Genomic DNA, 12,544 nt, shown 5'->3' with positions numbered 1-12,544 from the left:
TGGGCAAGTTAAGAAACCTAAGGTGGGAACAGAGGAGTTATAGTCGTGTAGATATATATTAATGCCCTCTTAAGCATTACCACTCTCAGTATTCAAACGTATATTATCATCATCATTATTTCTTTTATTATTACTTATGAAATTGTGGGAAGTCTTGATTAATCCTTGAAAGTCCCAGAAAAGTAATTATAATACTGGTATTACAAAAATGTCTCATAACCCTCCTCCACCCTTCCATTATAGATGTGATATGCAGTGGTTATATTTACCTACAAAGGACTGAATGTTCTAGGAAAAAATAACATTAGCATTGTAATTTATTATGCACCCTAGAAATCTCCAATTATAAAGTATGAAAATTAAGGGTAAGTATTGACTCTGAATTCCTTCACATAAGAAGCAAGTATGAGCACAGACTTGATTGTGGGCCTCTGATGGAGGGACAGCAATGGAAAAACCCATCCTTTTATTTGATAGCATTAATAATCACGTAGAATAGGATGTCCTTTGAAATGAACAGTGTTTTATCCTTAGGTCCTACTAGCCTATGTGCTTAAATTTCCAATTTGGTAAGATCTTAACTGAGACTCTTAGCTCCTTCCTTTTATGACTGGTAATAGGAAAAGGTAGCACATACTCTCATTTGTGAAATTAAATTAACTTGCATTTCAATCAAAAGTCAAAATTGATATTAAACAGTATAGAGAAAGAAAAATGTTACAATGTGTCATAACTTCTAAGAAGTGGCTATATCATATTTATGACTCTCACTATAGTTATTTTATATCTCATAAAATATCATGTAATTCAATCATAATATAATTCATTATTACATTGTTATAAATTGCTGACATTTATCAAGCACTTAATACATGCTAACATAGTCCAGCAATTGTTACTAAGTGTTCTTTCTATATAATTTTATTAAATCCTCAAAACAATTACTGCTACTATTATTATATTGATATTATAGCTGAGTGAACAGCAAGTAGAGCAATTTCATAATTTGCCTAAAATCACAAAACTGATGAAATTATGATTTGAGTAAAAGCAGCATTGCTTCAAAGTCTTGTCTGGACAGTGTTTCCCAGCCACCACTGGGATGGGATGTGATCATAGCCATAGAAATGCATTTTGCTGGCTCACGCAAGTGAGCTAACTTTAGAATAAAAATCCTGAAGTAGGTAAAATCAAGGATTGTATAGCCCTCTCTATTCCCTAGTTTCTTTAAAACACCTATAGGGACTAAAGACTCTAAGCCTCTGTTCACTCTCCCTAAGCACATTCTCACTAAAAAATGGGAAAATATGTGAAACACTGAACTTTGGTTTGCTCATAAATGCCCAGGTCTTTCATACATTCATCCTTGCCAATGTATACATTCTAAGTATGAGATATTTTACCAAATAAGTTTAGATTATTTAAGAGTTGGCTTTAGCTCAAGGTCATCACTATATGAATGGACAAACTAAGACCATTGTCCTTTGTTGTTCTCTGTGGAACACAGAAAGAGATTTATAAATTACAAATTCTTCAAGACTGAATTTTACCATCTTCACTATTGACCTGCCTTTTAACTTTGGCCAACACTTTACAGAAATTATTCAATCATATTTTTTGTTGTTTCCTTTCTCCTTTATAATAATATACATATGCTATGACTATACTCCAAGGCAATTGACATCTTTGGTAAATAGAATTTATCCTTAGCACGATGCACGGGAGGAGACTAGAGTCTTCTTTCCTCAGTCTCTGAGCAAGTCAATTTGCCTTAAAGGCTCTCTGCAAAAATGAAGGGCAATTGTCCCCTGTATCTTAGTGATTCACCTTCACACATTCCACCCAGAACATTTATGGTATAAAATGAGAATGAGTTCAGAGGGTCATACATTCATGCTAGAAAGAAGTGTGCTGGGATGATAGACTCGACCCTGCTGGCAGAGAGCATGGGTACACCTACTGTCTGCTTCAGATTGTTGAGCCGCTGGGCTGGAACGGGAAAGCAGGCTCTTTTATGTCTTAATTATTTATTCCTTTTGAAGTCCCACTAGTACCAATTTGACAGAAATAGAAACAACTATGGATCAAAGCCATAGAAACAATCATCCTTATGAGCAGGACAGGATCCCATTTCTAAAGATGCAGACCTACATTTTCCGCCTGCATTGCTTTTGTAGTGCAGTTTCCACAGCATGCATTGGTTGCTGGGTTCAATTAAGTCGTGTGTGTGTGTGTGTGTGTGTGTGTGTGTGTGTGTGTGTGTGTGTGTTTCATACCAAATGAATTGAAATCTCAACAACAGCAAAAATTAGCACAGAGAAGAAAATCTTCACGTAAAGTCAGACTCCTGAATGTTCCAGTGATTTTCAAAAACTCTCGAAATTACAAAACCACGAAAACCCATTCCAAAAAAGTAGAAAATGAGGAGATATGAAAGATATGCAATGTAGTATGCTGATTGTATTATTCAACAGTCCAGGAGGAGTAGGGAATGAAAGTGGCGACTGTAATTTATTTAATTACAAGGCACTGCTGCTAATTCTTTACCTTTGAACTGAATGGAAAGGAATAGTGAAAACTAATTAAAATGTTTGATATTCTTTCAGAAAATCAAACTTATTTGAAAATAGAGTATTTCTTAGAAACAAAAGTGTAAACACTGTCAGAATTGTTATTTTAATGGCTTACTATTTATAGATACAGCACACGTGTTAGTATTCATTATATATGAGCATGATTGACACTGGGAGACAGCCAGTGCTCACTAAAAGCTAACCCAAGTCCCACCATAATTACTTAAAGCTTCCCCCAATGTCATTGTACCTGTTTCCATTTTTACATGAGAAAATGTGACCCAGATGTAAAATTTACTCTGCAATTTAAAGCTGGAGTGGTTTGAGCCAGCTTGGTGGGGAGGAGAGAGCAGAGTCCTCATGGCTCTCCCCGTTCTATTTCAGTGCCATCCTAGCGGCTGTCTGATAGACCTCTGCCTCCAGATGGGCGTCATCATGTTTCTGAAGCAAATATGGAACAACTTCATGGAGCTGGGATATCCGTGAGCGTCCTAACGAGCATCCTAACTTTAGCTGTGTCTTATGCATAGTTATAATTTGGGGTTCATGAGCACTGAGAGGATTGGTCAGCTACCATTCTGATCCTTACTAAATATGTGACTGCCCATAAGCTTTAGCTTTCTGAGCCTTAATTTTTGGCATGTCTAAGAAAAGATAAGTGATGAGGTCACCTTCAGGAACAGCTGTTGGCATCGAAGGAATGAATGTGTATAGACTACTAGTTCAGCTTATTAGCTATTTCTAAACTATTAACAAGGCAGAGTCTTGAAAATAAAAATAACTCTTTGGTGTCCTGGAGCTATCAGCAGATGTAAGGTAATGGTAACATTATTGTTTAATATAAAATGCCTCCTTTCCATCTAAATAACATGTTGGGTAGAAGAGGTTGGAAAGAACAAAGTTTGATAGTCCTTTTATAATGCGTCCTCTCTCCACCTCTATAAAAATCATTAGAAGCAAACTGACATTGTAATCTGCTGTGAGGACATTTACCAATGAGGGAAAAACTGATCAGCTGGTTGTTGATATGAATAGATTTCCTCATGAATTAATGACACAAAATGGGTGTACTCATGGAACTTTACTTTCATTCTTTGTTCCTGTCTGCCTATAAATAATACTGCTGAGCCACTGACCTTCTGATGGAGAAAGCATATACACACAGCAGCATGCTGAGCATAGGTTAACCTACAGGGAGACGTAGAGCATGGACTCAGAAGTACCTACTCTTGGCCTCAGTTCCTTGATTATCCTGATTAGAGATCATGTCACCTCTCTGATGTCTTCTTTTTTCCTTTCATTTGTGAAACAGGGAATTTGCAAAAGATAAATAAAATGACCCAATATATAATTTAAATTTGAATTTTAAATAACAAAATACTTATGAGGAGTGTAAATTATATACACATATATGCCTATGTGTTTATATATGCAATGTATATAACAAATTCAATGAAATCTCTTTTAAATAAAACCTCCATGAAGAATTAAAGGTTGGGCTCCTTCCTGTACTTGCTATGTGTCCCTTCTTCTCTTTTGCTTACCACTTTTAAACGCACAGATGGGAAGTATCCTATAAACACAGCTGAAGAAATTAGATATCAAGGGTACAGCATAAGATTGAATTGTTCAGGAGAATGTCATAAAATCCAACAGGGTGGAATTGTAGCCTTTGTAGCATAGAAAGGATTCTTTGCATCATCATCATCATCATCATCATCATCATCATCATCATCATCATCGTCATCATCACCACCACCACCAGCATCACCACCACCACCACCACCACCAGCATCACCACCACCACCACCACCACCACCACCACCACCACCACCACCACCACCACCACCATCATCATCATCATCATCATCATGATGTGTGGTTTGCTATACTTGTTAGACATGTTAGATACTCATTTTAATGATGAGCTTGTCCAGGTGGGAAGCCTGAATCATGCACATCAAATACTGAGGGAAAAATAGCAGGAGATCTTCCACCTGTGTTTCTCAAAAATGTAGGCAAAGGGCTTTGCAGGTGAAAACTTAACAGGAATTGTTTTCAATTTTTTGTTTTAGTTTTTTTTCTTTTTGTGTCTCTTATTTACATCCTAAATGTTGCCTTCACCTCCTAATCCCCACTCTCAGAGTTCTTCACACCATCCCCCTCCCCTTTGTCTCTGAGAGAGTATTCCCCACACACCTTCCAGTCACATCAAGTCTCTACAGGGTTAGACACAGCATCCTTTCCCAAGGAGGCCAGACAAGGCAGTCCTTTGATACATATGTGCTGGAGCCCTGAACCAGCCTGTGTATGTTCTTTGGTTGGTGGCTTAGTCTCTGGGAGCTCCCAGGGTCCCGGCTAGTTGACACTGTTGGGCTTCCAGATCTCCATTCAAATTAAAATAAGCAAGCTGTGCTAGCCCTTTCACATGTAAGTCTCCAAAAGCGGAGCCATGGAAGGTTGACTGAAGTACTTCTCCCAACAGATTCTGAATCTGCACTTACTTAAAATTGATCCTTGGGTTCTATTTCACTGAGTTGTGAAATATTGTGTTGTCCTAGAGTATCTTGTTCTCAAGTTCTTAAGCCGTTATGCAAAAGCCCCTCATAGTGCATACCAGGCTATCTCTATGCTTCATAGTATCATTCCCAAGCAGGAGATAGAGTATTTTATTTCTTTTCCAGACGCCAGACAATGACTCATGTAAGCATAGCTGTGGCCCCACAGGTCTTCTTAACTATTGTAGCAGAGTGAGTGCCTTTATTAGTGTTTGTGTTTATAGCTCAAAGAAGTGAAGTTATTTGACAAAAATCCCACATACAATGCATGACAAAATGGAGACCCAAACCCGAGACCCTTGTAAGTTTAGGTAGGCCTGTTATTTCATACAGAACATAATTGTATCCATGTCCACATGAGCACCTCCAAAAATGATGGAGGGTAAGCAACGGGGTACTCAGGGCTCCTGACACCAGGAGTCCTACAGGTGAAGATAGGAGAAATTAATTTAACCTAATCAACACCAAAGAGTGGCTTAGTTTATGGGCAATGGATTCCTAATAATTCTCCAAATGTTTAAAAGGCCTTAGAGAGTTCTAAAATGATAGGAACTTTGCTAAATCTTTTTAATTCAACTTTATAGTTATAAAGTTCAGGCTTTATTTTTACTCTTTCAAGAGTTAAAACCACTTAACTATCTTCAGTTCCAGGAATACTTGAAATAACTAATGGTTAGTTGAAAACTGTTATTTCTTAGTTAAAAACACATTTTTCCATAGACGCTTCAGTAACAGATCACATGTCTTTGGTCTGCTCTCTGATTCAGGTTAATCCAAAACTGGTGGTCACGACATAAAATCAAACGGGGAATCCAGGATGCTTCCATACCACAATGGGAAAATGACTGGAACCTTCAGCCTATGAACATTCATGGGCTGATGGACGAATACTTAGAAATGGGTAAGGAGAGACTTTCTGCAGGATCATTTGGCTTTGTTGAATTTTTTTCCCTAGTGTACATGAACTTTGGTTCCAGAGGCAAACAATATTAATGACAATACTCTTTCCTGCCCTGAGCATTCTGAACCACAAGTGAACATTTGTCCTAACGCTGTCAAGGGTCTGGGCATTGTGAGCTTTCACTTACGATCTATTAGAGACACTATGGCATTTAGTCAAAATGAAGTTGTCACAATGAAGCCTCTAGCATCTTTCTTTTTGAGATGAGTTTCGTGAACTTGATAAATGACTCAAGGTGCTCTTGACCTCACAGTCTGCCTGTTGTGGTAACCCCAGTGCTAGAATAATAGGCATGTACCGCCATAGTAGGCTCTTGAGCACATATTAGATTTAAAAAAAAAAACTAGATCTCATTATGGAGAAAAAGAATAGCCTCCTCGAATACAGTCCTGGTTATTTTTAAGTTTTTATTTATTCTTTGTTATACACAGTGTATATAAGGAGTGTAGGCTTGAAAAGAGTATCCATTAAATATGCCCATATCTAGGATGGAGTACAGGTTTTTAATGTTTTCTATCCATCTAATATTTCAACAAATTTACCTATCACCTAGGAACAAAAGTTTCTTCAACTATAGAAATAAGAATATTAACTGATTAGAACTACTGCAATAATTTAAGGTAATCCATCCACTGCTCCCACCTGGCCCGGTAAGGCGTTCAGTGTATGCCATATGGATATTCATAACTTCCTCCTGCTCTTGTTTTCCAGTTTTACAGTTTGGTTTTACTACCATCTTTGTTGCTGCTTTTCCCCTGGCCCCTCTTTTGGCTTTGTTAAACAATATCATAGAAATCAGATTGGATGCATATAAATTTGTGACCCAGTGGAGGAGGCCTCTGCCAGCCCGAGCCACTGACATAGGTAAGACTCAATTCTCCCCTTTGAAAAATAGTATTTGCAACCTCTCTAAAATGTGGAGTGTGAGATACTCTAGTAGGAAGGTAACGAGGGGCTGGAGAGATGGCCCATCCAGTAAGCTCAATTGCTACTGTTCCCAAGGACCAGAGTTCAGTCCTCATCTCCAACACTAGGTGGCTCCCTAGGCAATCTGATGCCTTCTGCTTCCTCCAGACGCCCAAGTGCATGAGCGCGCACACACAATATAATATAACCTTTAAGGGGGAAAGAGTAAATGGTGCACTGAAATATGACTTAAAATAAACAGAATATTCTTTGCAAAGTAAAATTAAGCAGAGTGCTTTCATCTCGTACACTTTTTTATTCACCAGCTTTAATCCTTTTTCTCCTACCAGGTATCTGGCTTGGAATTCTTGAGGGAATTGGCATATTGGCTGTGATCACCAATGCATTTGTAATTGCTATTACATCTGATTACATCCCACGTTTTGTCTATGAATACAAATACGGCCCTTGTGCAAATCATGTAAAGCAGAATGAAAAGTAAGGCTGAAATTTGACAATTTTTTCTGATCTATTTTATAATTGAAGTTAATGGACAACTGGGAAGTTTTGTTCTGTTACCATTAAAAAGTAATGTTTCTGATCATTGTATTTATAGTGTGCTTATTGGATGAAAGCAGTTGGGGCTAAGAACAGAAAGTGCTTTCTACAGCAACTCATTTTAGAGTTTGTTTTTACTTGAAAAATATGTCAAATGCTATGAAAAATTGTGATGTTTCCAGAAAGGCCTAGAAGTAGAGCCTGGATAGAACTTAAAAAAACTCTTCGAACAAGGGGACAAAGTGTCTTTGCTATGCAGATAGAACATAAAGCTGATAAAAAGGAAATAAAGAGGGTAAAAAGTGAGAAATTGAGCCTGAAAAGTCTGTAGTCTTCATGCCTAGGCCTTTTTTAAAAACATACAGTGCTAGGGGTCTGACCGATAACTGAGGCAGAATCACCTCATTTTATTTCATCTAAAGTTGAAGGACACATTTCAAAGTGGGGTAGCTTCTCAACCTCTGCAGTGTTTCATTTGTTGATTTGTTTGTTTGTTTGTTTGTTTGTTTGTTTGGCTGGTTGGTTGGTTTTGCTTTTGTTTGGTTTTTCCATTGACATTTTCATTCAAGTAAGTCTTTCCAGTCAGGAAGGTGGTTGTTTTGCCCACTCTAGCATGCTAAGCATCATGTGTGGTCCTGACCAGTTGATATCCTTAAAGTTATCTCAATCCATACATTCTGATTACAATAACTATCTCCCAACTTTGCCTGTTGTCTCCTGGGAGACAAAATAACTGGGTTCAGGCAAGCACTTTAGGTCATATTTGTCAATTCGGACTTTTCATTTGGATAGGTATTGAGGAACAATGCATGTGAGAACTAACTATATAGGACTGAGGCCACCTTTAAAACATTTACAGGTGCAGCCTAAGTTGTGAAATCTGTAATAAAAGGCAGAAGAATGAAAAAAAAAGAAGAAGAAGAAGGCTGCTCCTCAGGAGAAGCAATGGCCATGGAGAGAGGTCATGAGCCACAACAGGTGGAGATTAGCTTTAGAGTGACATTGACCCTAGATTAACTATTGGCAAACTGGTATTTACTGAGAACACTGGAAAAACACTTGGTAACAAGTGTTTCTTCTTTTTGAAGAAGTGAGAAGCATCTTATTACTGATTTCTTAAACAGATCTTGGAGTCCTTAAAAGCTTTAAAGGAATTCAAAGTTAGATACCTAAAATTTGAATTCCAACTTTGTCATTTGCTAAGATAAGCATCATATGTATGACTGTATGAGATGGTCAATTCATGACAGTAAGGGTTCATAGGGGGTGTGATTATAAAATGGTGCCTGAGAATGTACAAGATGTAAACATAAGGTTTTCTCAATGCTGTTAGTGAAAAACCAATGCTCCCGTTGTCTAATGCAGAATGGACTAGACACAGATTTCAGAATTTGAAAAGTATAGGTCAGTCACTTCTCAGCCTTCAGGTAAAGGTCAAGTGTGGAAAGTGTAGAATTAGTGGCTGGTGTCTCTCTTAGATAAATTACTTGGCAGTAGCTTTATTGCCACCTAGTGGTAGATGAAAATTCTAATGTAATGAGTTTATATTTCTGAAACCTGACTTCTTTGGATAGCACCTGAGATCTCCTTATTCAGTGACCAAGGAAGTAGACCAAATTCAGGCAAAATGACTCAGGTCTTTTGTGACATAGACAGTATATATAAAAGGAGAGACTCAATTACTTAATACTATTTTAAGTATACTTAGAAATGAAATTGAAAATCTATTCAGGGTAGAAAATTTCAGAGCAAATCATGAAGAGACAAGATAGCATTGGGAAGGAAAGTACTGATAAGAAAACACTTTAGTGATGTTACAAGATTCAGAATCAACAAGGAACACAGTGAATTATTGTTGGACTGAGACTAATATTTCAAACTTAATAATGTGAGACATGTGATTACATCTAGGCTTTAGGAAACATTTTTCCCTAGGAGTGTTTTTCAACATGTAATCTGCAAGCTTCCTTTGAGTCCCCTCATAGTCACATATGTTGCTCCCCTTTCAATAATCCCCATTATATGTCCAAATAGTTTGACTTCTACCTTTGTGTCATAGTTTCATACAGTGTCTCTCTAAAATCTAATAAACACACTTGAGAGAAAACATGCCGTAATTGTCTTTCTGGGACAAACTCTGTCACTCAGCATTATTTCCAGTTGCATTCATTTTCCTGCAAACATCACAACTATCTTCCCTCCTCCCTTCCTTGCTTGTATGCTTCCTTCCTTTCTTTCCTATTTTCAGTTTGTTTGCTTGTTTGTTTTTGAGAAAGGTCTTCTTACTGCAGCCTGTCCTGGATCTCTCCTTGCAGACCAGACTGACATGGAACTCATATATCTGACTGCCTCTGTCTCATGAGTGCTTGGATTAAAGGCATATGCCACCATATCTGGCTAATAATAGTCTTTCTTTGTGGATAATAGCAACTTCACTTTATATAAATACCTGTTTTGGTCACTGTTGAGTATCAATCACTGAGAATTTTTATAACAAAGTGTAGGTGCGCAAGAAATAATTAAATAATTGAATATATATAAATAGGTATTATTAATAATCAGCCAATTGTGTTGCATGTATGTGAGTTTATAAAAGACTTACTGAGTTTAAGTGCACAAGTAGCAGGATATCTCATGGACAGAAACCACAAAGGTGTTCTGTTTGTTTTGTTTTGTTTTAAATAAACTACAAAAATAATTGATGAGTATAATACTGAAAAGAAATGAGAAGACAAGAAATGGGGACAAATTGAAGAGTGTTGAATAGTTAGGATAGGAAGAACAATGCATTATTTAAATCCTGTCACTTGTAAAGAAGTTATTTCAAAAGTGTATTAATTCATGACTCATGCAATCCTGTTCTTTTCTCCTAGTTGCCTGAAGGGATATGTCAACAATAGCTTATCCTTCTTTGACCTGAGTGAACTTGGTATCGGAAAATCCGGTTACTGCAGGTAACTTCCCTCTAATGTATTTATCTCCCCTTCTTGCTTTTGCCACCTCATCTCCTACCCCTTACGTGTATAAAAGCCTTTAACATCCTGAAGATTAAATAAATCAAGAAGGTTCTGCACTCTTCATGTGTTCTGTTTTTGTGGATTGCAGGTACCGAGACTATAGAGGCCCCCCTTGGAGTTCCAAACCCTATGAGTTCACCTTACAGTACTGGCACATCCTGGCTGCTCGATTGGCCTTCATTATTGTGTTTGAGGTTAGTCTCAGGAGAGGTTGATGCCAATTCTACAGTGGACTCTTTAAAAGGACTTTGGTAGGCCGGGGAAAAGGGTCAAATATGGTAAAATAATTATAAAGAACATGAAAACTAATGAGTAAGAACTGAGTACTATAACTACAAGTTAGGGGCTATTTATACAAGAAAATCGATGAGAAAGATGCTATCTTATAAATTTACATTCCTAGAGGCCATGCTTAAAAAATAAAGAGTTGGTTTTCATAAGCTGATAAATGACTTCAAAACTACTCATGAGGCTGGACATGTAGCATTTCTGAATAATTAACTCAAAATACAATCACGTAAATATTTGTTTAAAACAATTTGGATATTCACATAATCTTTGCCTAACACTTTTATTAAAAGTTATTAGAGTTTGATTATCACAGACATGATAGTATTGAAGTGTAATACTGTGAGATAATTTTAAGGGAACTACATACAATATTACCACTTGTTTTACAAGTTATGATATTGTGAAGAATTTACCACTGGGATGTACTAAACAATTTCTCTGGGTTACCAGTGAGTCAACAAAAAATTTATAATTTTTATGGCCAAAAGAGATGGTATATTTATTATCTTAAATCTTTTGAAACAAACAAAAATTTTGTTTTTGTTTTGATTTGTTTATTTGATTTTTTTAACCTCATATATACCAACCTGATTTTAAACTTCCAATTTAGCCAAGGTTAGTCTCAAACTTCTAATCATCCTGTCTGTCCTTCCAGGCATACACCACCACACCTGGTTTATGTGAATCTGGGGATAGAACCTAGGGCTCTGTAAAACTAGACTAACATTCTGCCTAATAAATCCGAGGGAAAAAACACTTTTCAAAGACAATTACAAATTCCAAGTGATGTCCAAATATAAATTTACAATTTGTGCATATCTGAAAATGAAATGCTTCACGCTTTGAGTCAATGAAAATATGTCTTACTAAATAAGACTTTCTTCTTCATGACATACAGTATAACAGCTTAAGTCATATTTTCAATCTAATAATTCAATGAAATGTTTTTCGTCATTTAGTTTTAAAATGTACATATGTTCTATATTTCTCAGAAGTCAAATGAAAACAGTTAATCAGACACATTAGTTTGAAATATCACTCCAGGCTCCATGTGAGACCCTCTTTATTTCTCTTTCTTCGTTCCCATTCTTGATTCCACAATTCCTAAGCAACCTATGTGAAACACTTCTTCCTGTTGACTTTTTCATTGGACTTTTTTATCCTTAGTTAAGTGTGCATATACATATATATACACATATCCAGCATATACATTATTTACACATATACACACATACGTATACATATATACATACATTTATTATTATTATTACTTTGGATGTCATATTTTACAAATAATTTCAATCATTTTGTCCTTTAAGGTTTCTTTTACTTTTTACTTGCTTTATTTATTTAGCTCTAGAGTGTCAATGAGCTCTACCTATGTTTAGAACACACCTACTAAACATATAATCCTTAAATATAATGAAGAATTTATTATCATATATTACACTTTACTAAATCATGGCAATATTTTTATTTGTACTCCTATCATTTTGAGGCACATCACTAAATTTATAGAAGTATCGTACATTTGAATGATCAGGCGAGAAGTTCTGATTTTGTCTTGGAAAATATGAACTGCTTTATAGATATCTACTTTGCAATGCAATTTCTTGGGACACATGAGCAAGTCCAGCTAAAAGTACAATTAATTCTTCCTTTTCTCATAAAGAGTCTATT

At 36.4% G+C, this 12,544-nt stretch overlaps 1 protein-coding gene across 2 annotated transcripts in view; it reads left to right on the top strand.

Annotated features, from left to right (window-relative positions):
• Ano3 (anoctamin 3) overlaps positions 1 to 12,544 on the top strand; it is a 314,454-nt gene that overhangs the window by 297,791 nt on the left and 4,119 nt on the right. For both annotated transcript variants that reach the window (XM_039106460.2, XM_039106461.2), the window contains 6 exons: positions 2,958 to 3,055; positions 5,899 to 6,032; positions 6,804 to 6,956; positions 7,349 to 7,496; positions 10,430 to 10,510; positions 10,662 to 10,767. In XM_039106460.2, the coding sequence (XP_038962388.1) occupies positions 2,958 to 3,055; positions 5,899 to 6,032; positions 6,804 to 6,956; positions 7,349 to 7,496; positions 10,430 to 10,510; positions 10,662 to 10,767 (720 nt within the window). The remainder of the gene's footprint in view (positions 1 to 2,957; positions 3,056 to 5,898; positions 6,033 to 6,803; positions 6,957 to 7,348; positions 7,497 to 10,429; positions 10,511 to 10,661; positions 10,768 to 12,544) is intronic.

The sequence above is a fragment of the Rattus norvegicus genome, chromosome 3 (assembly GCF_036323735.1).
Source record: "Rattus norvegicus strain BN/NHsdMcwi chromosome 3, GRCr8, whole genome shotgun sequence".
In the NCBI taxonomy this organism is placed as follows: domain Eukaryota; kingdom Metazoa; phylum Chordata; class Mammalia; order Rodentia; family Muridae; genus Rattus; species Rattus norvegicus.
The sequence above is the reverse complement of the archived record's forward strand: the minus strand, read 5'-3'. Positions and strand labels throughout refer to the sequence as shown.